General features: G+C 53.6%; 1 protein-coding gene and 1 pseudogene across 2 annotated transcripts; both read left to right on the forward strand.

Moving 5' to 3' along the window:
- Positions 1–2303: 2303 nt before the first annotated feature.
- Positions 2304–25253, forward strand: OTUB2 (OTU deubiquitinase, ubiquitin aldehyde binding 2). The gene is made up of 6 exons (XM_082618974.1): positions 2304–2492; positions 14896–14991; positions 16593–16711; positions 21187–21271; positions 21869–22063; positions 23633–25253. Exons 1-6 carry the CDS (start codon positions 2490–2492, stop codon positions 23837–23839), a joined length of 705 nt encoding a protein of 234 aa, XP_082475100.1. The 5' UTR covers positions 2304–2489; the 3' UTR covers positions 23840–25253.
- On the forward strand, positions 2570–13192 carry LOC309802282 (regulatory factor X-associated protein-like; annotated as a pseudogene). Its single transcript has 4 exons — positions 2570–2772; positions 3751–3872; positions 4260–4340; positions 12556–13192. The product of its transcript is annotated as a regulatory factor X-associated protein-like (transcript).
- Positions 25254–27039: the final 1786 nt, after the last annotated feature.

Below are 27039 nucleotides of genomic sequence, written 5' to 3' on the forward strand. Positions count from 1 at the left end.
ATTGTAGAGAGTAAAATGGGGTCAACCTGCGAAAGCTCTCTGGGTCTGACCAGCCTGAGAAAGGCCAGACCATGAGTTACAGGGGCCACAGGGGCCACAGAGCCCAGCCCCAAAGTCTGGGGGTGTCCAGCACCCAGGTGCCCAGGTCCTTTCCTGGAGGACAAGACACCCCTCTCCAAACCTGTGAAGTCATAACAGCCATCCCCCGACACCCACCCCCCACCACCAACCCAGACACCTGGACGCCAGGCAGAAGAGGGGCAGGTAGAGGAGACCAGATCCATTCCAGAAAGAACACGGTTACACCCAGCCAGGGGGCGGCCCCTACAAAGACTGTTCACATTTGCAGCTCCATCTCAGCTTGAAAACTGGCTGAACTCTTTGGAAGCTTTCTTTCTCTTCTAACCAGATTTTAGGGAGCTCAGGAAGACGTCTGATTAGTTACAGACCAAAGAGATTACATTTTCCCTGCTCATTTGAGCCCCAGTTGAGGAAAGTTTCCATATACTGAGATTCTGGGTAAGATTGTGTTTTTGTTTAAAAGCTTCAATAGTAAAAGTATATTTTTAAATCTTCTTTTAATGGCCTCCATTGTCCAATCTCTTCATTGAGTGAGGAATCAGTGGCCTGGAGAGGGCCTGGATGTCACCTGAGGCCACACAGCAGTGAGTGGCAGAGTCTAGAGCCAGCCTGGGGCTCAGGGTTGCCTGTGAACTCCAGTTCAGTGCTCCTTCCACATGCCAGTGCTGGCTTGGGTTGGAGCTGCTGTGGCCTGGGGAGAGAAGGAGATGGGCCAAAGGCCCAGGGCTTAGTATGGCCCAGCATGAGGGCTCCTAGAAGCCCTCCTTCTGGAAGCCCCAGATGCCTCAGATGTGGGCTTGACCAGGGTTAAGCCTGAGACCAGGCCCCAGGCAATGCCCTCACAGGCCCTTCCCGGCTCTCCTCAGCAAAGACACCTCGCCCACACCTGCAGGGGCCACACCTGGCTCAGTCATTCCTCCAGCGAGTGAAGCCTATTTAACACAGTCTGGACCAAGCACTGGATGAGGAGTCAGAAGTCTGGGATCCACCCCAGCTGAGCCTCTTCCTAGCTGAGCAGCACTGCGCTGTGCCTGTCACCTCTCTGGCTTCCTTGGCTGTAAAAAAACAGCAGAAACTCTCCAAGTGCAAAAAGAAACACCAGGAGTACACAGCCCCTGCAAACACGGGCATTGTTCCTCAGCAGAGCAAATTCAAACCCAGCTCTGGAGTCAGGCCGCCTGGGATTGAATCCCACTGTGTGCTGGGTCAATGTGGGCAAGTAGCTTAATTTCCCTGTGTCCCAGTTTCCTTGCCTGTAAAAAAAGGATAATAAGACCTACTGCCATAAACTAGTTGTGAGAAAATTAAGATAATATAGTTTGAGAGTTTGGGATGATGCTGGATACACAGTAAGTACTCAGTAAAAATTAGCTTTTATTATTATGGCTCTTTGAGCCTTGATTGACCCCCAAACTCCCCAACTAGTAAATGATATGCACTTGGAAGATACAGATGTTTGTCTACTCAAGAGCCTAGCCTGGTGCCTGGGGCAGGGGAGTGAGAGTGTGGTGTGGAATTACTTAATACATGCTCCAGGAAGTATTAATACTTATAAAAGGGGTGCATACAATTCACTGGAGCCCCCTTTCCCCACACAGAGCACCGTCTTCCAGAGGTCAAGGGCTGGTGAATGAATATCTGAATGATACATATTCCTCTGTTTGATGCTCGGCATGCTTGTATGCAGGGTGAGTCACCAAGCGTGGTTCACGGTCTGTGCCTCGTATATAGCCGTACAGTTCCACAGGCACAGAATCAAAGATCCTGGAAATTCATTCATTCGACAAACATTAATTGGGTGCGTGGCAACCTACTGATTCAGGAGTTGGAAGGGTGTAAAATATTATTTTGAAGCTACCCACGCAGGCAGGTAACTTAATGTTATTGGACACGTGTTCCCTAAGCGCCTGTCCTCTGGTCTTGAGCAAACTATACTTATATATGACCTGGTTTATGAATTAATGAGGGCCAGCTAATCTTTCAGAATTCAATTTGCAGTTTTGGTCAAAAGCCCTTCAGCCTTTACAACCTGTCTTCCTGGGTTGGGCTAACTCCTTTGCCAGTTAAAAGGTTTCTGTGTCTTTAAAAAGAGGCGGTACCCTGTCAAGTGTGCCCCAAAGGATAGGCTGGAGGCGCGTGAAGTCCCACCCACTTTTTGTGACGCCCTGTGGCCCGGCTTCTGATTGCCCGCCTCAGACGTCAATCGAGGGGCGTGTGTCTTGCTGGGACACAGTGGTGGTCCAACCTCTGGTTTGCGGAGCGGTCGGGTGTATTCTCCTCTCGCCCCCACGCCTTCGAGGTCCCCGCCGCCCGACCCAGCGGCGGAGCCAGCCAGCGGTTCCCGGGGCGCCCTCCCGCACCGATCCCACCTCTCTGGGGCGGGACCTGGCCCGACGGCTCCGGTCACTATGGTCAGTGGTCGTAGAGGGGAAGCGGGGAAGGAGGAGTGGGAAGGGGGGCGCGGTAGGCGGGGTCGCCGCCTGGGCACATGTGCGCTCGCGGGACTGGGGGTCGGGCGCGAGGCTCGGCCGCCACCGTCAGACCTGCAGCGTACGGACACCCCGGAAATACTGGGGGCTCAGTCCTTCCTTGGAAGGCCCCCGTGAACGGCCAGCGACGGAGACCCAGCCCAGCTCCCAGATCCCCCGCCCCGGCGCGTTCGTCCCGGCTGTCCCCGAGTGCCGCTCGACGGTGGGCACCCGGAGGCTCCAGGGCTAAGGGTCGCTTCCTTTTTGTTAAGTAGACCTCCCTCCAGTCGGCAGCTCACGGCCCCACCCATCCGAGGGCTCAGCCATGAAAGACCTCCCACTCCCAAGCCCCAAGAGTGGACCTGGGGAGTGCAAGGGTGGCCGGACATCCTCTCCGTCCTACACGTCAACAGAAGGTCTTTGGAGTTAGGACCCACGTGGAGAGGCTGTCTCAAGTTGTGAGACACGTGAATTAGGGGTCCCGGCAAAGCAAAGACTAAAGGAACCCCTGGTTCAGAAAGCAGAAAGGGCCGCAGAGACCCTCTGAGCCAGGCCAACCGGGTCTTGGTCAGCTGGGGCCACTGAGGCCCAGACAGGGAGGGGACCGGGACTGATCGTGGTGGACTTGGACCTGAACCCAAGCCTCTGGACTCCCAGTCCAGTGCTCTTTGTATTACTACGTCAGTCCATCTTGGGGGCAAGGGGAGGTGGGGGACAGGCACTCTGCAGAGGACTGGGTGTGATGAGTGCCTAAAACTCTTCAACTCTGAGCCCCCCTGCTCCAGGGAGCTTGTAGAGTATAAGGACTGGTGGCCTGGCTTGTGGTCACACAGCCCTGAGTTCAAATCTCACCTCCATCCCCTGGAAGGCCAAGAGGCTTTGGTTGGTCACTTCCCATGCCCGGCACTGTTTTTCACGTCTGTATGCTGGGCTGCTGTGAGGACCACGTGAGGTGATGTGAGTGGGTCACTTGGCTCAGCTAATGGGCACGGCTTTCCCTGTGAAAACAGGGTCCTGGAAATGCGCGTGCACGGGTGCCTGGTTTTTCTTGCTCAGCCTCCTCCCTCCCATGTCTGGGCAGAGAAATGGGTCACCCCTGCAGGCTGCCGCTGGCTTGGGGCACAGGTCAGAAACTGGTCACGGTCTGACACGTTCGGACTGTGGTGTGGGCAGCCAGGTCATCTGCGCTGGCCTGTCCTAGACAAACCAGCCTGCTGCTGGGTGTGGCTGAGGGCTTCTGGGGCATCTGGAAGCACCAGCTTCCTGCTTCTACCCAGTACCTAAGGGTTTACCTGGCTCTGCTGCTCCTGGAAGGGGACCCAGGTGTTTCTGCATCGCCTGCCAGGGGGTGGCCAGAGCTGGGGTAATAATGGGTTTAGCCACCCTGGAGCCGAGGCTGGCAGGGCTTCCAGCCCCCACTGGGTAGCTGAGAGCATGGCAGGGGTGGTGAGGGCTGGGACCTGAACTTCTGGCCTTCGTGCTGCACAGTGAGGCCTCTGACTCCATCCTCACGTCTGCCCTGGACTCACAAGACCGGAAGTTAGAGGGCAGGTGGAGTCAGAGCACCAGCCCTCAGCCTGTGAGGGGTGGCGTGGCTGCCTTGGAGAGGGTTGAAGTTGTTAACTCACCAAATAGGACGTCTGCCGGGGAATCCTGGGAGGGTGGGGGCGGCAGAGGCGGTGCAGGGTGTGTTCTCTTCTGTTCACCCAGCACTTATTGAGCACCTACTGTTTGCCAGGTACCGTGCTGGGCCCTTTGGTGGTTTTCTGAGTCTGTGTGGTGTGGATGGCGGTGAGTGTGTGTGTGGTGGGCAGAGGAGAATGTCTTTGGAAAATATGGTGTTTTCTTTCTGTATTCATTTCAAAGTCACTGGGCTAAGCTTGAGGAAGGGTCCCAGGTAGAAGACACAGAACCCCTTGGGAATGCAGGGGCCAGGGTGAGGACAAAGCCTGGGGCTGCCACTGGCAGAGGTTGTAGGTAGTGAGGGGTCTCATGCTCACTCAAAGGGCATTTAACATTCAGTGAAGAATGAGGGTCGGATGTGAATAGCAGAACCACAGGGCCTTTCTGTGCTTTGTTCTTTGGTTTGTCAAACAAGCCCCAGTAGGTACCCTAGTCCAGCCCCATGCTGGGCAATGATGAGAAAGACAAGGGGCTTGCCCATTCTTAGGGGCTCACTGCCTGTTGGACAAGGCAGAGCTGGACACAAGCAATTCTTGAGCTGCCAGTCATGACCTAAGAGGCCTGACCATGGGCTTGGGGAGCACAGCAGGGAGCCATGCACTCTGAGGGAGTGGGGAGAGTTGAGGAAGGCTTCACAAAGGAGTCTTTTGAATGGGGTATTGAAGGATGTATAGGAGTTTTCAGGAAGGATTTGGGGAAGAGTGTATTCCGGTCAGGGTGGGACAGTGTGCTTACAGGCCTGGCAACATGGTTAAGAGTGGGATATGCTGGGAAAGGTGAGCGGTCTGTGTGGATGCAGGGAGCTTGGGGGAGGGAGGAGAGATGAGTTTAGAAAAGCAGGTGGGGTCAGAATGTGCCATGAAGGGCTTCACATGCTGCACTGTGGGGTTTGGATTTTATCCTGCAGGTGTGGCTGGGGAGGGGGGAGGACCATAACATATTTCTGACAAATAAGAGATGGTTGATTTGGATGCCGTCTGGCAATGGAGTGGACAGAGGGTTGGAAGTGGCCGGGCTGGAGTCGGAGACCAGCGCATCCATCTGTTCACTCGTCTGCTCGTTATGCATCTTGGGGGCATTATTGTGTGGCAGGCACTGGGGAATCTGGTCATGACAGGCAGGCAAAGTCCCTGCCCTCATGGAGTTGACATTCTCGTGGAGGGTGACCGACAGCATGCAAGTAAACGAGTGAACCTACATGTCAGAGAGCTCTAAAGACATAAAACAAGTCAAGGCAGTAGGGGTGGGGAAGGGGCAACTTTCACAGTGTGGTCGGGGAAGGAGGTTGCGTCATCTGAGTCATGTAAAGAGACAGAGAGTCATTCCATGCAGAGGAACAGCATGTGCAAAGGCCCTGAGGTAGGAATGGGCGTGTCTTGGGGGAACACAAGGAGGGTCACTGTGACTGGAGCTCACGAGAGTGAGAGGAGCAAGGCCGGGCGTAGGACCTGGGTGGTTGTCATCCAAAGGTTGAGTCTTCTCCCATGTGAAGGAAGCCACTGGAGGGAACTGGGAAAGGGCATGTCCTCATCTGCTTCACATGGTAGGAGCCTGTGCTGGCTGCTGTGGAGGATGGTGGGGACGGGGGGTGGGAGCCAGGAGGTCAGTTGGGCAGACACGTGGTGCAGCCTCCCTGGGGGCAGATGGTGGCGGCTCTGGCCAGACACAGGAGCCGAGCTGACGGAGGAAGGGAGGAGTAGGAGAGGCCTCCCCGGTCTTTGGCCTGAGCTCTGTCTGGATGGAGGGGCTTTTGAGGATCTGATGACACCTGGAGGGGATGCAGGCCTGGAGAGAGAAAGCAGTTAGGGGCACAGTAATTCTGCGATCTTGGTCAGACATCCCGGTGGCTGGTGGTGTTTGAGGCCGGAGCTCTAGGGAGAAGTCAGGGCTGGAGATCTGAGGGTCCGTTAGGAGGATGCTATGAGTCCAGGGTCAAATGAGAGAGGGCCAGCCTCTGAATTCAGGGTCTCTGCAAGGCCAGCCAATAACTGTGACCCAAGGCAGGTAGGGGTCCAGATGCAGGGTCTTCTCTATTTCCTGAACTGAACTGCAGAGATGGGGGAATGTGGGTGGTAGGCTGAGTAATAGCGCCCTGTAGACACCCACATCCTAATCCCCAGAACCTGTGACTAGGGTACCTCACGTGGCAACAGGGGCTTTGCAGTTGTGATGAATTAAGGGTCCTGAAATGGGCAGAGTACCCTGGGGTACCCAGGTGGGCCCAATGATGTAATCACAAGGGTCCTTATAAGGAAGAGGCAGGAGGCTGGGAGTGAGGAGGCGTGACAACGGGAGGGAGGGATCATGAAGAAATGCAGGCAGCTTCTAGAAACCGAAAAAGGTAAGGGAGTGGCTTCTCCCCGTGAGCCTCCAGAAATGTAAGATCATAAACCTTGTTTTCAGTCACTGAGTTTGTACTAGTTGCTGTTTGTACAGCAGCAATAGGAAGCCAATTCAGGACACTAGGTCTCCCCTGAATCTTGGGCCTCCAAATGTTTTTGATCACTCATCAATAAAAATGTTTGATTTTCCCGTATGTGGCTATATTATACATCATACCCTGAAGTAGACATTTAAAAAGCCATTTCCTTCTGGCCCCTGCAAACAGCCCCCTTTGGAGACCCCAGCCCCAAGCAGGCAAGGCCAGGTTTGGAGCCACGGGGAGCCTCTAGAAGTGACAGGGACCTTCTGAGGGGAGGTGGTTGGCTGAGTTCTGGGCCCTGGCCCTCTGGTGGTGAGCCTGCAGGCTCTGGCCTCTGCCATGGAGGAGTTGGTAGCTTGAGGTCAGGCCATGCGGTGCGCTGTGGCTTCTCCGGGCTGGGCCTGGTTCGCGAGGCTGACTCATGGCCCGGGGTGAGCACACCAGCGGAGCAGCCTCAGTGGGAGGTCTGGCAGACTAACGGCTGGCCTTGCCCGCCGGGGCCCAGGGTGGGCCCAGGAGAGGCCCACCGGCACCTCAGAGCCTTGGCTGGGGGTGCACACAGAGGCGCCGAAGGGTACGTTATGGGGGGTTTGTAGGCAGAGGCATGAGCCCAAGGCCGGGCTGCCAAGGAGCCATCAGGAAGTGACGAGTGGGCACACGAGGGCCAGGTGCGTTCACTTTGTGGAGAGTTGGGGCGGAAAGGCACCCAGGTCTGTTGAGTACCTTTGATGTGCTGGGTGACCAGCGTCGACGTTTCTCCCTGGATTGCCTCACTGTGTGACATTGGACAAAGAGCTTGACCTTTCTGGGCTTCAGTTTCCATCTGGAAAACGGAGCTACTGCAAGGCCTAAGTGAGATTATCCCCAGCGCCTGGCATACGGCGACCTCCCAGCAAAGGTAACTTAAGTCATTCAACAGGTGGTTACTTAGGGCCTTCCGGGGGCCAGCTGCTGTTGCAGGCACTTGGAGTACTGTGAGAAAAGTTACAAAGGACCCTGTCCTTGTGGAGCTTCATCCTCCTATTGTTTCACCTCTCATGAAAGCACAGAGAAGCTGGATTAAAACTCTGAAGTGAACTGTATCTGTTCCAAGAGGGGCCCACAGAGAACTCACAGGAGGGGCAGGGGTTTGTTTTGGGTCACAGGTCATGTCACGGATCAGACCTTTACGGCCTGCAGGACTAAGCTGCCAGGGCCCAGTCCTTTCAGCGTGGCCCTCCCCACCCTGCAGCTCCCTGCCACCCCACCGTCTGCTGGGGGTCCCTGGAGATGCGCGCACAGTGCTGGGCACGTGGGGTTCCCGTGGGCAGGGGGCGCAGCAGCTTGTAGGATGGAAGCTCCTGCATCGCCCTGGCAATGGGACCTCACTCTGGCTCTGCTTGGTCACTTCCTTACCGGAAGCTTTCAGTGCTTCAGATGCCACAACAGTGGGGCAGGATCCATGGATCGGTGTATATGGGTCTCAGCGGGGTATGTGGATGAGAGATGGGGATCGAGTGCAGGGCCGGCAGCACTGCTGTAGGTGGTTACGTGCTGGCTCTGCGGTCTCCGAGGCTGTAGGAGGAAAGGGGACCCCCACGAGGACTCAGATCTGGTCTGAACACCAAGCCCCCTGTTCCAGTGCCTCAGGCTAGTTCCCGGGGTTACTGGGAAGGAGCCAGTGATGGGAGAAACATCCTTCTCTCACTTTGAAATATCTCCCTCGACTCAATAGCTCAAAGCTGTTTCCAAGCAGAGGTGCTATCTGCCTGACTTAGCTAATTAGCATCTATTTGCAAACCAGCAGTTTAAGGCTAAAATCCTTTAGGATTAGGTAACCTGATTAGGTCTGACAGGACGTTGTCAGGCGAGGCCTGTCCTTTTCCCATAACATCCTGGAAATTTGGGGCCATGATTTAAAAAACAAACCACCAATTAGAGTCAGCCAAGGTCAAACCCAGAGTATTGTACCTGATTTATGGGCCAGTATACCGAGGCTGTTCTTCCAGGGGTGTGACCAGGGCCCTGCCGATGGGGAGGGGGGCGGGGACCACCCGGGCTGACTTGGGTCACTCTGGGCCGCCAGGCAGGGACTTAAAGGCGCCAAAGCAGAAACCCACTCCCCTCACCCCTCCCAGTGGCACCAGTAAACACACCTGGGACCACGAGGGGGCGCCGGAGCTAACTCACAGCTCCATCACAGGGCAGGGCAACCAACCTGGGAGCCATTTGTCAGGAGGGGTGGATCTTAAATAGTATTGAGTGAAGGAAAAAGAAGCCACGATATCTATAGAATAATTTGTATGCATATTTAAAACACGTGCATACATAAAACAACTCTGTATTTTAAAAAAGACATACAATCCACTTACATGAGGTCCCTAGGACAGGCACATTCATGGAGACAGAAAGCAGAGTGGTGGTTGCCAGGGGCGGGGCCGTGTGGAGATGAGGGGTACGGAATGGGGAGTTAGGGTTTCATGGGTAGAGTTTCAGCTGGGGGTGATGAAAAAGTTCTGGAAAGGACGGTAGTGGCTGCACAACGATGTGAATGCACTTAACGCCACGGAACTGCACGCTTAAAGATGGTTATGATGGTATATTTTGTGTTATGTATGTTTTAGCACAATTTTAAAAAGGCAGATCCGTATTGAAAGACGTACCGTAGGGAATACCTATAGAGGGTGGGGGGATGGCAGGATGGGAACAGCGGTCAGGGATGAAGGGGAAAAGGTGACAGAATGCCTTGCAGAGGCCGGTGCTCACAGCGGGTCTCTTGAACGCTGAGTGTGATGAGCTTGGCTCTCAGCGACCCAGAGCCCCCCGCCCCCCGTCCCCAAACTGCTGTTTAATATTTTTCTTTTAAGTTGACTTTTAAATAGCCTAAGTAGATTTGTCTCAAATGCCCAGTCGATATGACTATGGCAAGTGGAAAAGCTAGGGAGGCTTCCCTGAGTGAGGCCCGTTTCCCCCTCCTGACCCGCCTTTAACATTCTCATTTTGACTGGTGACGGTGGGCTTTCTAACATCTTAAATACTTACCTCTACATATGTAAGATTCATTCCTTATACTCCTTTCCACCCTCCCAGCGATACCTTCTCAGAAACTGCCCATTAGATAGAACTGATTGTATGCATCCTCCCACACCATTTGTCGTTTTTTTCGGGGGGCGCTCCAAGCGCGAGCAGCATTCAATACAGCTGCGCTGCTTTTTAATCACCCATTGTTTAAAAAGACCCAAGCTGTCATTTTAAGTCGGCTGTGGGTAAAAACAAGACTTTTTGTTGGTGAGGTAGGTAAATAATGGGACTTTGGAATGAAAGGAGACGGCGGGTGGGTGAGTGCGAGAGATGGGCATTGTCGAGTGGGGACACGTGCTGTTTCTGAATAGTACCTGTTTGTCATCCTGCCTTCCCCTCGGGTCAGCAGAGGTGGATTTTTGAATTCTGAAACTCACGGAATCCCGTGGATATTTGCTTTATGAGCACACCATATGAGTGCAAAATTAACTGTACACCAGCCATTGGTATTTATGATGCCAATAATGTAAGTCTTCCATGATTTAGAATAGGTCAAAACATGTTCACTTTTTATAACTATGCCAATGAAGTTAATAAGTTAATAAGTTTTGGATTTCCCTGGCGGTTCAGTGGTTAAGACTCTGCTTTCTACTGCAGGGGGCACAGGTTCGATTCCTGGTCGGGGAAGATCCTGCATGCCGCGAGGCATGGCCAAAAAATTAAAAAAAAAAAAAAGTTAACAAGTTTTGTTTTAAGTTAAAAAAATTGCAAATGAAAATGCAACATTTTACGCTCCAAGTCAGAGGCCTTCTCACCCTTCAAAAGAGGCTAGCAAAGTGGAAAGGAGTTAAGGGTACACTGGAAGCCTGCTTTCTCCTTGGTGTAATTAGAAGGTTTGAAGAAAGTTGAAAAGAGATTAATTTTCGCTCCCAATGTCGCCAATGTCTTCTAACCCCCATGTCCAGACATCACCTATAAATGATCTCTCACTCCACCTGGGATGAGCAGCCCTCAGACTGGGGGACCCTGCGGTAGGCACTGAGGTCCAGGGCTGAGCACTCTGCCTGTAATGGGTGGAGGGGGAGCTGCAGGGGCCCAGCCTGAAGGGGAGAAGGCCCCAGACTGCCCTGCACACAGTGTTCCCTTGAGGCCTAGCAGCCTTGGTCCCTCTAGAGCTCCTGGACTCTGAGCTCTGTCTGCTTAGCAGTTTGGCTTGGTAGAGTTTCCATGGGCTTCAGAGTCAGGCAGATCTGCAGCAAACCTCTTCCTGGCACAAGGGACCCAACCTTGTCAGTAGAGTGGATTTAGTAATTGTCAGTCGGGATTAAATGAAATAATGGGAATATGCAAGCCTCGGTCCCAGAGCTTGGCCACACAGCTGGTGTACAGTAATGGCATCCGTTATTATTCCATACATCTTGGGCTTAGGGTAGCAGCAGATCATCAAACCATCCTTCATGCATTGGCTTTCAACCTCATGGTCACAGGATGGCTACTGGAATGCAGACGTTGCATCTGTATTAAGTCAGGAAGAAGGAGGAGGAGGCGGACATGCTGTCTCTGTTCTTTACATCCAAAACCAAAAGCCTTCCCCAAAGCCCCCAGCAGAGTTTTTGTGCATCCAGTTGGCCAGCCCCGGTCACTTGGCTGCCTACAGCTGCAAGGGAGGCTAGGAATATCAGTGAGGAGGAGGTTAGGGTTGTCATGACTTAGCCCAGGCATTTTCCATCACACTGCCCAGAGTAAAACAGGAATCCTGTCGGTAGGGAAGAAATGGGTAATGGCTGATGGGAAAGCAGCCCATAGCATCTGCCCCAGGATGGTTATTTGATTCCTCCTGATGGCTCTCCCCTGCTCTGCCAGCCTGCCACTGTGGTGTCAGAGCAGAAGTGAGGAAGGAGCCTGAGACTGACTTAATTTTGCAACAAAGGTTGGGTACAGAATAGAAGCTTCCAGAAACAAAACCTAGAATCCCTTCGCCCACCCACAAGCATTTGCACGCTCTCTTCCCTCTTTTAGAAATACTTTTCCTCCTGTTTTTAGGGACAACAGTCATCTTCTCACCGTTTGGCTTTCATCTGGGAAGATGCCCGGGCGCCCCACATCTCGGGAGGGCATGTTTGGGGCCACCAGAAAGGGAGAAAAAGGAACAAAGCATGAGTTCAAGGGAGGACCCAAGCCTGATTCAGATGGAGTGGGGCAACCAGGGAGGCTTCACCGGGGAGATGGCTTTTATTCATTCATTTAACAAACATCTCATCCCCTGTTCTGCTTCGGGCCCTGTGAGGGGCCCTGGGGCATCAAGTGAATGGAAGGTCTCAGATGGTTTGACAGCTGCCCGCTGGCAAGGGAGGCCCGTGTGACTTTGGAGACTTTGAGGGCTGGGAGCTTCCAGGTCCCCCAGAAATGCTGCTTCCCCGTCACGGAGCCTGGATGCCGAGTACAGGAATCAGAGACCAAGAAGCTCATTGTCAGACAGAAGTTTAGAGTCTGTCCAGGGTGGAGACCAGGTAAGCCTAGAAGTCCCTGACGCCTCATTGTACGATTCTGTGGGCCAGCTCTCTGCTTCCGGTGGTGAGCTCTGGAGAATCTCCTCATCAAAATCTAACACATTTCTCCAGATGGGAAGGGGTTTGTAACAGTGAAGCCTCCTTTTCAAGCACTGCGGTGTTGGGTTGAGGCCACTGTCTAGTCAGTGAGGAGGCCGAGAGGCCGCCCGGTAACAACTGTCAAAAGTGATGGCCAGGGACTTTTCCTCTAGCGGGTTCCCGGCTGTTGGTTTCCTAAGTGCAGCTGGGCCCGGCAGGTGCTGAAGGGTTGGGATCGTGGACCCCCACCAGGTCTCAGCAGCGCGGAGGTGCAGGCTGTCGCCGAGGGCCGCTCTCCGGCCCTGGGGGGCAGCGCCCGGGCTGCCCATTCGGTACCTGTGCGAAGTGGTCGGGGGGATGGCGAGGGGGAGGCGGGGGAAAACGAGGCAGACCTGCTGGACACTTCGGACCCCCCAGGGAGAGGCGAGAGCACGGCTAGTTTGGAGGGTCTGGAAGACGAGGGGACCCACTCTGGGGGAGAGGGTGGCAGCGGTGGAGCCCAGAGACGGGGCAGCGGCGGGGGCAGCGTGAGCAAGACCTGCCCCTATGAGGGCCGCAGCCAGACCCCGAGCCAGACACCGAGCCAGGTGGCCAAGCAGCACAAGCCGTGGATGTGCAAGAAGCACGGCAACAAGATGTACAAGGATAAGTACAAGAAGAAGAAAAGCGACCAGGCCCTGAACTGCGGTGGGGCCGCCCGGCCTGGCAGCGCAGGAACCGTCAAACTTGAGGAAAGTGCAGATAATATACTCTCCACTGTTAGACAGAGAACAGGATCTTTTGGGGATTGACCTGCAAGACCTACTCTTTTAGAACAAGTGTTAAATCAGAAAAGACGGTCATTACTAAGAAGTCCAGAAGTGGTGCAGTTTTCCCAGAAACGGCAACGACTACTAAATCAGCAGGTTTGGGAGCAAAGACAACAGCAGTTTCCAGGAACATCAGTGTGAGGGAATTTATCAAGAAGTCCTGCACGTTTTTTATCTTATTGTAGTGGATGGACACATGTTTTTTTTTACATCTTTACTGGAGTATAATTGCTTTACAATGGTGTGTTAGTTTCTGCTTTATAACAAAGTGAATCAGTTATACATATACATCTGTTCCCATATCTCTTCCCTCTTGCATCTCCCTCCCTCCCACCCTCCCTATCCCACCCCTCTAGCTGGTCACAAAGCACCGAGCTGATCTCCCTGTGCTATGCGGCTGCTTCCCACTAGCTATCTATTTTACATTTGGTAGTGTATATATGGGATGGACATATTTTTATGCTAAAGATAAATGGGGTAAGATTTGCCAGTAGAAGGTAAACAGTCATTTTCCTGTGCACGTGTGTGTATTTGGGGACAAATACGTATTGCACACTGTGCATCTATGACCCTGTTTCTGTTTTGCTATATTTGTTCATTTGTTTTTTTAGATTCCACATATAAGTGATATCATGTAATATTTGTCTTTCTCTGTTTTCACTTCACGTAGTATGATAATCTCTAGGTCCATCCATGTTGCTGCAAACGGCAGTATTTCATTCTTTTTCTATAGCTGAATAATTTTCCACTGCATATATATACCACATCTTCTTTTGCATATATATACCACATCTTCCTTATCCATTCATCTGTTGATGGGCACTTGGGTTGCTTCCATATCTTGGCTATTGTAAATAATGCTGCAGTGAACATAGGGGTGCATATATCTTTTCTAATGAGTGCTTTTGTTTTCTTTGGATAAATACCCAGAAGTGGAATTGCTGGGTGGTAGTTCTATTTTTTATTTTTCTGAGGAATCTCCATACTGTTTTCCATAATGGCTACACCAATTTACATTCCCACCAATGGTGCACAAGTGTTCACTTTCCCTTACCAATACTTGTTATTTGCTGTCTTTTTGATAATAGCCATTCTGACAGATGTGAGGTGATACCTCACTGTGGTTTTGATTAGCATTTCCCTGATGATTAGTGACGCTGAAAATCTTTTCATGGGTCTGTTGGTCATCTGTATGTCTTCTTTGGAAAAATGTCTATTCAGATCCTCTGCCTGTTTTTTAATTGGGTTGTTTGTGTTTTTGATGTTGTGTTGTATATCTTCTTTATATATTTTGGATATTAACCCCTTATTCAGATATATTATTTGCAAATATCTTCTCCCATTCAGTAGATGGCCTTTTCCTTTTGTTGAAAGTTTCCCTTGCTGTGCAAAAGCTTTTTAGTTTGATGTAGTCTCGTTTGTTTGTTTCTGCTTTTGTTTTCCTTGCCTGAGGAGACATATCCAACAAAATGTTACTAAGACCAATGTCAAACAGCCTACTGCCTATGTTTTCTTCTAGAGAAGTTTAATGGTTTCAGGCCTTACATTTAAATCTTTAAACCATTTTGAATTTATTTTTGTGCACTGAGGTATTATGTTCTATGAAACGAATCAGTTTGGAAGTTACAAGTTGATACCCCTACATGGTGGGCCTGACCCTGGCTCCCTGCCTGCCGGGGACCATGGCGTCTGGGATACTAGTCACACACCCGCAGGTGCTTCTGTCGGGGGGAGGTAACATCCACTGTGTCCCTGCAGCCAGCAGTTCGGAGGCTTTCTGTTGGTGAAAGCCCAACAGCTGCTTTTGAAATTGTCACAGCTTCACTCCTTTTTCTGTCTTTCAGAGTGAAGCATCTTTCAACCTAATATCAGAAAAATGTGACATTCTATCAATTCTTCGGGATCATCCTGAAAACAAGATTTACCAGAGGAAAATCCAGGTAAGGCAGAGGGTCAGAAGAAGGGGAGCCTAGATGAAGTGGGCTGGAGTCGGGAGCAGAGAAAGAGGTGCCACTTTGAAGGTAAAAAAGGCTTCGCAGGGCCTCCCTGGTGGCGCAGTGGTTGAGAGTCCGCCTGCCGATGCAGGGGATACGGGTTCGTGCCCCGGTCTGGGAGGATCCCATATGCCGCGGAGCGGCTGGGCCCGTGAGCCATGGCCGCTGGGCCTGCGCGTCCGGAGCCTGTGCTCCGCAACGGGGGAGGCCACAACAGTGAGAGGCCCGCATACCGCAAAAAAAAAAAAAAAAAAAAAAAAAAAAAAAAAAAAAAAGGCTTCGCATTTGGACCAGGTTCCTGGGCAAATGAAAGGGCTCCCAGAATATTGTCATGTTGGGCATTTGCCTTCAAGAGAAATCCTTTCGCTGCAAAGAAAAAAAAAATAACACTTCTGTTTTTAAAAAGCTAGGCACTCTCCTAAGTGTTTCCTTTCTCCCTGAGACCTCAGTACAACATTGCAAGGTCAGAACTTCTATTACCCACGTTTTACAGCTGAGGGAAACGAGGCACAGAAATTAAATGGCAAGTGCACGGCCCTACTGCTAGTGCATGTAGACCAGGCAGCCTGACCTCATAAAAGTCGTCTTTGTAACCGCCCTGCAAGGGCATCTCTCAGGAGGCAAAGCCCACTCCAGCCGGGCTGTGAAAAAGGCGGGGTAGGGTTGCTGGAAGGATGCAGGGACAGTCACAGAACAAGAAGGAGCCTGGGTGCTCCCCTGGTGCCCCCTCTCCACCTCTCGGCTTCCTGCCGGGGCAGGAGCAAAGGCTGGGCAGCACACTGACTCTCGTGTCCCCTGGACTCCCCTCGGGAGCCGAGATGGAGTTTTCAAGGAGCCCATCCTTCCCTACGGCCTGCCTCTGGTGGGCCCTGTCATCTCCACTCTGGTGGGACCCCTTGAAAACCAGCTCTGCTGTCAGAACCCTGAGGGTAGGCAGGCCCAGGAGGCAGCCATGGGGACTCCGGGCCGTTTCAGAGGGAAACTGACAGCCAGGAGCAGTGCTGGAGGGGGTGGCATGGGGAGGCCACACCTCCCACGAAACCCTCTGAAGCACTGGCCAGACTGCTTGGTGAAGGCTGGGGAGGCCCTTCCTACCGACTCTGCAGCCTCCTGGCCCACCTCCCAGGCACGCCCACCCTCACTGCCCCCCCGTGCACGCCACTGCTCCTCCTCTCAGCGCCATTCCTCCAGGAAGTCTTCCTGGACTGCTGAAGTCTGATATAGATGCCGCTGCTCTGTGGCACCCCGGTGCTTCCCCTGTCCTCCTGTCACGATCATCTGACTGTCCATCTCACCCCAGACTGTAGGCTCCCGAGGGCAGGGCCATGGGACCCCCCCACGCCCATACCGTTCGTGCTCAGTGTCTGACACAGGACACACTCCGAGTAGTTTTATTTTTGTGGGATGAGAGTTGGGACACTGTGGAGGGCAGCCAGTCTGAGAGGAGGGAGCAGGTGTTACGTGGGGGAGGCAGGGGCCCTGGCCCTGACGGGACACGACGGGGGTGCGGTTGGTGCAGACACCCACATTTCCTCTGTCCCCCGCAGGAACTCAGCAAAAGGTTCACCGCGATCCGCAAGACCAAGGGGGACGGGAACTGCTTCTACCGGGCCTTGGGCTACTCCTACCTGGAATCTCTGCTGGGGAAGAGCAGGGAGATACTCAAGTGAGTGGGGCACAGGGGATGCTGGGTGGGCCGCCAAGGGGCCGGCTGGGGAAGGACAGTGACCTCGCGGGCACTCTCGGCCCTCTGGTCTCAGTGCGCTTAGGCAAATCGCATTGGGTGCGTTCTCGAAGCCTCACTGCAAAGAGAACACAAAGAAGCGTTGCCCCGTTGTTCTGGGTGATCTCAGCTGACCTTGGGTTTGAGTGTGTGAGTGACCCAGGGGTCCACCTGGTCAGCCTGGATCTAGAGTTGATGCTGTCCAAGGTCCCTCTGTCCCGCAGCTGCTGCCCGTAGCGATCCTCCCTTAGACCCTCGGGTTTTGGCCTAGCTCGAGGCTTCTCATACTTCATCATTTGTGCAAACCCCCTGGGATCTTCTTCAGCTGCAGATTTCAGTTCAGTAGGTCTAGGGCGGGGAATTCCGCATTCCTCACAAGCTCCCTGGAGAAGCCGCCCCTGCCGCTGGGCCTCGAACCACGCTGGGGAGTAAGGAGCTGAGACCTGCTTCTTTTTTTTTTTTTTTTTTTTGCGGTACGCGGGCCTCTCACTGTTGTGGCCTCTCCCGTTGCGGAGCACAGGCTCCGGACGCGCAGGCTCAGCGGCCATGGCTCACGGGCCCAGCCGCTCCGCGGCATGTGGGATCTTCCCAGACCGGGGCACGAACCCGTGTCCCCTGCATCGGCAGGCGGATTCTCAACCACTGTGCCACCAGGGAAACCCTGACACCTGCTTCTTAAGCTTGGAGGTCTCGCAGCCCTTACAGGATTGGATGAAGACCCCGGGCTTCCTTGTCAGACACCCTCCCCCACATATCCTGGGGCAGAGTGCAGAGTGGCCACGGGTCACAGAGCCCCTGTGGTTGAACCGTGGACCCCGGCACCAGAACTCCTTCGCCGAGGCAGATTTCTACCCTGCCTTCCGTCCGGGGCCCCCTCACTCCTGCAGCCGTCACCCAACTGGGTGCCACACGCAGACCGTGTTGTGGGCCCTGGGGATGCAGCAGCAAACAAGAGAGACAAAACACCCTGCCTGTGGAGCTGGCATCCTAACCGGAAAAGAGGGACAGTGGATATGAAGCGTACTTGATGTGTCAGACGGTGATAAGCGTTGTGGGAAGAAAAATCAGGCAGGAAGGGAGGCCAGGTTGTCCAGGGGTAGAGGCTGCAGTTTTTTGTTTTTTTTTTAAATTTATTTCTTTATTGGCTGCATTGGGTCTTCGTTGCTGTGTGGGCTTTCTCTAGTTGCAGCGAGCGGGGGCTACTCTTCGCTGTGGTGGCTTCTCTCTGTGGTGGAGCACAGGCTCTAGGCACGCGGGCTGCAGTAATTGTGGCTCGCGGACTCAGTAGTTGTGGCTCGCGGGCTTAGCTGCTCCGCGGCATGTAGGATCTTCCCAGACCAGGGCTCGAACCCGTGTCCCCTGCATTGGCAGGTGGATTCTTAACCACTGCGCCACCAGGGAAGTCCCGAGGCTACACTTTTAAGTAGGAGTTGGAGAGGTAGGGGGGGCAGGTTATTTTTTGTGTGTGGCACGCGAGCCTCTCACTGTTGTGGCCTCTCCCGTTTCAGAGCACAGGCTCCCGATGCGCAGGTTCAGCGGCCATGGCTCACGGGCCCAGCTGCTCCGCAGCATGTGGGATCTTCCCAGACCGGGGCACGAACCCGTGTCCCCACATCGGCAGGCGGACTCTCAACCACTGCGCCACCAGGGAAGCCCAACGGGCCTTTTTAAGGACCTTGAATGTCAGCCTGAATGAGATGGAGCCACAGAGGGTTCAAGAGAGCAAGGGGCCTGATCTGCGGCCGGCTGCGTGCAGGATAAACGCAGCGGCGTGCAGCCAGGGAGCAGCAGGGGACACGATCCGGGAGAGCCCAGAGGACGGGTGGTGACAGTGGCCTGAGCAGGTGGAGGTCGATCGCAGAGCCCTGCAGGGGTGGCGCCAATAGGATTCACTCGTGGCTGGAGTGGGGTGTGTGAGCAGAGACAGGAGTCGAGGATGGGTGCCTGGGGTTTGGCCTGAGAGTTAAAAAAGCAGGAGCTCCATGTTGCTCAGTCTGAAATCCCCGTGGGCCATCCAAGCGGGGTCCAGTGGGAAATACCAGGAGGGTGTTACCCCATTTTACAGATGAGTAAACCGAGCTTCGGAAAGGTTAAGTGACTTGCCCCAGGTCCCACTAAAGCTGGTGTGTGGCCGAGAGGGCCTGTGCTCCAAGTCCTGACGCCGTCCTCCTCCCTCACCTCGTCGGGCGGGAGTCCTGCCCTGGCTGTTTGTCCCTCGCTTGACTGGGTCTGTGTGTCACCGTCTCTGTGTCCCCAGGGCTGGCACGGCAGGGCCAGCAGTCGTTGGTGAGGAATGAGCGTGGGGATGCGGCGGGGGCTCAGGAGTGCGTGGCCAGGGAGGGGAAGGGTGTGAAGGCAGAAAGCTGGGAACAGAGCTGTGCACATTCACAGCCTCACAGAACAGTGGCCAGAGGGGCCCTCCCAGCACCCCTCGTGGAGGCCTGTTACCATCACCCATGCCGTAAGAAAGGGGAGCCTACGTCCCAAAGCCGGAGAGCGACATAGCAGCAGGGCTGTGGCTCCCAGCACAGCACTCCTTCCCACACCTGCCCTGGCCAAACCGGGCTCAGATAACGCCGGCTGGCCCAGCCTTTGGTGGTTTGCCTTTCGGCAGAAGCGCCTCACCTTCCAGGTTAGATGGTTCCACTTCATACACACCACCCTCTCCTCACCTCCCCTGTCCCACAAGGCACCTAAGCCTCCCAGGCCTTTCTCATTGTGCCTTTAGTCCCTCGTGAAAACCCCTCCCGTGTCCTCCCTAGAGTCTGGTCTCCCCTCCCAGGGGACAGGCTGCGGTTACGCCTGTGCCAGCTGGTCCCCCAGAGCCTCTGCACTTGGTCCTTCTTGCGGGGGATGCATCCCTCCTTCTGTGGACCAATCACTTGGACTGTATCTTGTCTCTGCTGCTGAACTCTGTGTCCGGGGGCAGCTCCTCGCCATCCCCAAGGGGGCCAGGACAGGTCCCAGATGGGGCCGTGCCAGTGGGGGGCCTTCAGTGGGAGCACTAACAAAGCAGGGGTCCCTGGACCAGGTCTTGAGGGATGGTCAGTTCTGGCAGAAGTTTAGTGGCTGTTTGGCCGGGAGGCCTGATGTGTGGTGTGAGTTGATTTCTGTAGTATAAGTACCCTTGTCATGATTTTTTTTTTCAAGTTACCATCATGGGGTCACTGAACAGGGAGTTGGGAAGAGATACGTAACACGTGCTATAGTCCAAATCGTATTTCCAGGACTTCCCTGGTGGCACAGTGGTTGAGAATCCGCCTGCCAATGCAGGGGACACGGGTTCGATCCCTGGTTCGGGAAGATCCCACATGCCGCGGAGCAACTAAGCCCGTGTGCCACAACTACTGAGCCTGTGCTCTAGAGCCCATGAAGCACAACTACTGAGCCTGTGTGCCGCAACTACTGAAGCCCGCACGCCTAGAGCCCATGCTCCACAGCGAGAGAAGCCATCGCAATGAGAAGGCTGCGCACTGCAACGAAGAGTAGCCCCCGCTCCCCGCAACTAGAGAAAGCCCGCGCGCAGCAATGAAGACCCAACACAGCCAAAAGTAAATAAATAAAATAAATAAATTTAAAATAAAATAAAATAAAAATATATAATGAGATGTCTTAAAAAAAAAAAAAACAAATCGTATTTCCACCATCCACACACAATAGACAAAGATTACCTCAAGAGCATAGATTGTAATTTGTGTTTTAAAGTTATTTAAGTTTACATAACTTGATTCTTAAATAATGGCTGTCTAACAGCTGGATGGCAAAATGCGTAAATTTAACAACTAGCTCTTGTGAGCAGGTACAAACCAGCGCTAGCACACCTCTGAGAAGAGCATCCCTGGCTAAGGGGACAGTGGAGGCTAAGGGGTGAGAACGCAAATGGGTAGTGACTGTGGGGTGTGAGGGAAGCTGTGAGACTTGACTAGAGATGAGGCTGCTGAGCTCGGCAGGGGCCCTTCCAGGACACCTGTGCTGAGGAGCTGTGTCCTGAGGGAGAAGGCTGTGGCAGGTCACTCTAAGGTCCCTGTGGAGAGGGGACCAGGAGTGAGGGAAGGCTGGGTGTGGCCCAGGCCAGAGATGGTGTTGACACACCAGGAACCATGGGGACAGGAAGGAGGGACGGAGTCAACAGGCCTTCAAAAGGTAGAATCAATATATCTGGGAGTGGGTGGTGATTACCTCAATTTCCTCATCTGTGAAATGGGTATACTACCCACCTCCCGTGACTGTACAGGGGAGGACGGAACAAATCAGTGTGTGGTCCACGTGGAAGTGCTTTGAACAGTAGAAAAGTCCTAGTAGAAAAGTGACACGCACCCTCTCAGGTGTGTATGGGGGTGGTGGGTGAGTGGGATGACAGCTGACGTCACAGCAGCGCCCCCTGCAGTTCCTTGTAAGTACCAGTCTTTCCCCTCTAGGTTCAAAGAGCGTGTACTGCAGACCCCAAACGACCTTCTGGCTGCTGGCTTCGAGGAGCACAAGTTCCAAAACTTCTTTAATGCTGTGAGTTAACCTGGGCACGACAGCTGAGGGGCCAGGTCCTCCCTCGCTGGCAGAGCAGACAGGAGCGGGCACTGGCTGGAGTCCCGTCACCGCCCAGGGCTCTGTGGTTGCGCCCCTCTGGCTCCTCCCAGCTGGGGAAGGGCTGAGGGTTGCTTGCTGCTTGTGGGGACATCGAGGGAACAGGGAGCCCAGGGCCCTGCCGTCTCTCTGGGAGGAGGTACCTCCTTTGGGGCACTAGCTCTCAGGCTGGAAGCTTCCCCCAGCCTCCGTCAGCCCCTCCCCTCTCCACCCCATTCCCCGGACCCCACTAGTGAAGGCGGTGGGGTTGGAGGACTGTCAGTTCTGAATCTGTAAATAAGAATTGCAACCACGGCAGTGAGGAGGGAGACTAACCGCTGCTCCTTCGACGTGACTCCGGGCTAAGGGACTCGCTACAGAATATCTCTAACCCTGTCACGGAGCTTTGGCGGGGTCTCTGATTGATTGATTTTGGCGCCTCAGCTTGAGGATTTGAAGATGGAAATGTCCGTGGAGGGAGGCCCACGGGGGGTGGGGCGGGGCTTGCCGGTCCCCTGGCTGAGGACCCAAGGGCTGCAGTTTTACAGCGTGGTAGAGCTCGTGGAGAAGGACAGCTCCGTGGCCAGCCTGCTGAAGGTGTTCAACGACCAGAGCTCCTCGGACCGCATCGTGCAGTTCCTGCGCCTGCTCACGTCAGCCTTCATCAGGAACCGCGGAGACTTCTTCCGACATTTCATCGATGAGGAGATGGACATCAAAGACTTCTGCACTCATGTAGGTCCTCGGGGCCCAGGCTTTGGGGACTCGGACTCCGGCCCTGGGCTCCGCTTTCATCCCTCTCTCCTTAGGAGACTTTAGCACCAGCATTCCCTAACCAGGGGACCTGGGTGTCATGTCTACATTGCAATTCAAAGAGCACTAGGTTAGCAAGCGGGACACATCCTCCTTCGGCCCAAAGTGTGTGGCTTTGGGCAAGTCACTGTCCCTCTCTGGGCCTCAGATTTCTCATCTGAGAAATAAGGGCTTTGGACTAGACTGTTCACAGAATTACAGAGTAGCAACCCCAGAGTTGCATTTGCCCAAGACCTGTTTTGTTTATGATGTATGGTATTTACCCGAAAGAGCTGCCAACATTTAAACATTGGGCAATTTTCGTATGAATGTCTGGATTTCTCTGGAAAAATCAGAAGATCCAGCTCCCCAGGCCTTATTCCTTTCTGTGTTTTTTTTTTAATAAATTTATTTTTTATTTATATTATTTATTTTTGGCTGCGTTGGGTCTTCATTGCTGCGCGTGGGCTTTCTCTAGTTGCAGCAAGCCGGGGCTACTCTTTGTTGTGATGCATGGGCTTCTCACTGAGGTGGCTTCTCTTGCTGCGGGGCACGGGCTCTAGGCCCACGGGCTTCAGTAGTTGTGGCACGTGGGCTCAGTAGTTGTGGCTCACGGGCTCTAGAGCGCAGGCTCAGTAGTTGTGGCGCACGGGCTTAGTTGCTCTGGGGCACGTGGGATCTTCCCGGACCAGGGATCGAACCCATGTCCCCTGCATTGGCAGGCGGATTCTTTTTTTTGTTTTTGTTTTTGTTTTTGGCGATATGTGGGCCTCTCACTGTTGTGGCCTCTCCCATTGCGGAGCACAGGTTCCGGACGCACAGGCTAAGCAGCCATGGCTCACGGGCCCAGCCGCTCCGCGGCATGTGGGATCCTCCCGGACCGGGGCACGAACCCGTGTCCCCTGCATCGGCAGGCGGACTTCCAACCACTGCGCCACCAGGGAAGCCCCCCAGGCGGATTCTTAAGCACTGTGCTACCAGGGAAGTCCTTCCCAGGCCTTCCTCTTGCCCGGCAGTAATCAGTAGGAGCTAAATGGCAGCTGCCCTAGTTATTGGGACTCAGTAGGCAGCTTGGCTCTCCACTGACTCACCCACTCGCTCGCCTAGCCCTCTGTAAGCACATAAGCTTGAAATCCCTTTATGATGAAACCCCTTTCTGCTGAGATTCTTTGACTCTGTGCATTAGGAAGCCCAAGCTGAAAAACCCCTGCCCCCCTTTCCAGATTCTTCAAAGTAGTGTCCTTTCTCACAACTAGGGGGTCCAGAATCAAAAAGATCTAGATTCAAGCCTTGCAACTGTGGCAATTTCTATCTGTTACCTCCTCAGTGAGCCTGCGTTTCCTCCTCTGGAAAATGCAGATGTCAACATCTGCCTCACAGGTTGCTGTGGAGATTATTTCCCAGCGCAGAGGTTTTGACCCAGGACCACGAAAGCCAGGGTTGGACCTCTCACTTGTCCTCTGCCAGGCCTCCATCCTCAACTGGGTTGTTTTTTCATTGTGACCTTTGCAGGAAGTGGAGCCCATGGCCATGGAGTGTGACCACATCCAGATCACGGCCCTGTCCCAGGCACTGAACATTGCCCTGCAGGTGGAGTATGTGGACGAAATGGACACGGCCCTGAACCACCACGTGTTCCCTGAGGCTGCCATCCCTGCCGTGTACCTGCTCTATAAAACCTCCCACTACAGCATCCTTTATGCAGCCGATAAACGTTGATTTTAGGCCATGCAGTGGAGCCTGTCACCTAACGGGACTGCATTTTTTTTTTTTTTTTTGCGGTACGCGGGCCTCTCACTGCTGTGGCCTCTCCCGTTGTGGAGCACAGGCTCTGGACGCACAGGCCCAGCGGCCGTGGCTCACAGGCCCAGCCGCTCCGCAGCATGCGGGATCCTCCCGGACCGGGGCACGAACCCGTGTCCCCTGCATCGGCAGGCGGACTCTCAACCACTGCGCCACCAGGGAAGCCCTACGGGACTGCATTCTGAATGGAACGTTACAGCTTTTCAATTTTTTTAAGCGATTTAGACTATAGTTAGAAAATGTGCAGCCTTTTGGGCAAAGTCACTGGGAATAAGGCCTACTCACTATGGACTGGTGGTAACTTGGCGATATTTTTAGTGTTTATCTTCACGGAGGATCCAGTGTTTTCTCACTCTGGGCTAGGAAGCCACATGTCCTGGCTCTACCCCAGTTCTGAGACCTTGCATAGGACACCTCCTCTCTCTGGGCCCAATTCTTCATCTGGAGGAGGTTCCTGCCAGTGTTGACATTCCATTGTTGTATAAAAATGGGGTCCTCTGGTTTATTTTCACCAGGGGCAGTGCCTCTCTGTAGGGGAAGAAAAGCTCAAGATCAGCTGTCTTCAGTGACTTACCAGTTCTATAAAAAAATCAAGTCCAGTCAGCCGTTGGACTGGACTTTGGTGCACGGTGAATTGAGGCCAATTTGAATGCGAGGGCTTCAGTGTACTTCCAAGCATTCATGACAGTGTTTTCTTACCCCTAACTTGAGGAAAAAGATACTTCTATGCCAAAGTCTAGAAAGAGGCCTGTAGCCATCAGCGTGAAGCCCAAGTTGTTGGGCCCCTCTATCTCCCTCAGGGCCAGGACTGCCTACCTTCTGGTGGGCAGCCCTGCAGGGTTCTGCCGCCAGCCCTACCTGGACAGACACTGAGAAGGACTAAGGTCTGGGACCAAGAAGGTGTCTCATCGTCCCCAACACATCCTGGAAGTAGAATACGGATACTCAGCCAGGTGGAGACATCGGTCCGCACATGTAGCCGTAGACTCCAGCTGAGCAGAACAGACAAGGTTTTCTGAGGCTGTCTTTGGCTTCCTTTCCCCTTTCCCCGCTTCTGTCTGGCTTATGGGCTGGCTAGAGATTAGGTGGCAAAGAACAGAGATAAGCCGAGGAGACTGGCAGTGGGGGAGGTCACCTCTGGGGAAGCTGCCTGGTAGCCAAGAGCCCTGGCTCTGGCCAGTCTCCCTGTTCATCCGCCTGAGCATGCCCCTTAATGAGCCCCTCACCTTGCTGCCTCAGGATCTCGAGGAGCCCTGGCTGGGCTGGGGCGCTGCCAGCAAGCTCTCCTCCTCTCTGGGAAGAAATGGAGAATGCAGGGGTGTGGAGTCGCCTTCCTCACAGGTTCCATTCTGCAGGGATTTATTAGAATCCGTTGGTGCTTCAGTGCCAGACTGTGGTGTCTGCTGACAGGCACGCTGCACCAGGAGGACGGGGTGACAGACTGCTCCCGATCCTCGTATACAAATGTCAGATTGGTATCAGTCTTCCGCCTTTGTGAAAACTGATGTCAGGGTGCTTTTAATGCCAGGCAGGGACCCAGGTTCCCATAGTGCCCTTGGCTGGAACTTGGACCCCAAGGGCTCAAGCTAAATAAGTGACTGTCACTTTTTCACAGGAATGTAAAGCTGACCCTGATCTCTGAACTGGTTCAGTGGTCCTGCCTTGCTCTGGGTAGGAGTGCTGTGACAAGTTCACTGTAAGAGCAGGGTAACGTGTTACATGATTTGTGAGTATCACGATCCCTGTTTCCAAACTGAAGGACACTGACCTGCACCTTGGCTGCTCTGAGCAGTTGTGAGATGGGTCCTGGGCCTCCAGCTGGGCTCTCAAGCACAGTATAATCAGCACTGGCTGCCACTTAACTGCATTTGTAGCTTGTGTAGCGTTCACAAAAGCCAAGCTTTCTCTTTGGCAGACAGGCTGGAGAACTCCCCTCTGAGGTGTGTCTGTGCTGTGTCTCCAGGCCGGAGAGCCTGCCAGTGCTCACGTGGGACCCTCTTCCCAGGAGAGATCCGATCAGTTTAGAATCAGAGTGCCCAAGAGAGGCAGGCTGTTGTCATGACCTCCCTCTCCGCTCTCCCATTTTTCATAAAACTATTGGCCAAATCCAAACCGCTGCTCTCTTCCCTTCCCATCTGCCCTCAGCTCTTGCCTCTGAAGGGAAAGCACCATGGAGGAAAGGCGTGGCAGAATTCAGAGAAGCTTTAAGTAACCAATGTAAAATCCAGTCATCCGTGGACATTACCCTGCTTATGTACAGCAGCCAGTCATGTCAGCAATCACGCTTCCTGGATAATTCCTCACCCGGCCCCCAAAGCCTTCTCTTTGCAGACCAAAAGCTGGAAGGAAGGTTGCTTTCAGAGTTTGTCTTTACAACTGCACATGTGTTACCTTCCTTCCAAAGGGAACTTTACAAACCAGTGTGAATACTTAGCAACAAAAAAACTGTCCTTGCTTTTGGTTCCTACTTTAAGCACATAGTGGCTCTGGAGCCACACCGCCTGGGTTCAAATCTTCAACTTTGCCACTAACTAGTTATATGACCTTGGCCAAGTCCCTTCACCTCCAAGTTCCAATTCCCACATTAGTGAAATGGAGACGATACCAACACATCACAGAATTATCGGTTCAAGTGGAACAAGATTACATGTGAAAACAATCGCAAGACCTGACGCATAGTGAGTGCCCTACAAATGGGATGCTTCCCCCCACGGATCCTTCCCCATGGGCTGCAGAACACTGCAAGATGGGAAAACATGCCACCTTGGCAGTGGCACTGTGGTTTCCCAAACACGGAAGAAGTCTAAGGACCAAACGCAATCCTGTGATGAGCGGAAATAGGGGCAGGGGCCCCTTGTCCCGTGGGATGTAGGCCAGGCCTACAGCTTCCTCGGGCAATTGGTAAAAACATTTTCCTAGCATTAAAATGGTTTCCATAACAACTGTTTGTCCTGGCTTCTTAATAGTGGGTACCTGGCATGCACCAAAAATCAACACTACTGTCCCATAGGGCTTGTACGTGTGAGTGGATTAGCACGGGTAGCAGTGTCCTTGTTTAGTGAAAGGTCCAGACACTCAGGAAATTCTGTCCTTGGGCTGGGCTGGAGGTGCCAGAG

The sequence above is a fragment of the Mesoplodon mirus genome (assembly GCF_964341445.2).
Source record: "Mesoplodon mirus genome assembly, chromosome: 4".
Taxonomy (NCBI): Eukaryota; Metazoa; Chordata; class Mammalia; order Artiodactyla; family Ziphiidae; genus Mesoplodon; species Mesoplodon mirus.

What these genes read in the sequence shown, in the direction of transcription:
- OTUB2 (XM_082618974.1), top strand. An exon ending in AAGAGCAGGGAGATACTCAA is followed by an intron (nt 16,712 to 21,186) that starts GTGAGTGGGGCA and finishes TTTCCCCTCTAG; the next exon opens with GTTCAAAGAGCGTGTACTGC. An exon ending in TCAAAGACTTCTGCACTCAT is followed by an intron (nt 22,064 to 23,632) that starts GTAGGTCCTCGG and finishes TGACCTTTGCAG; the next exon opens with GAAGTGGAGCCCATGGCCAT.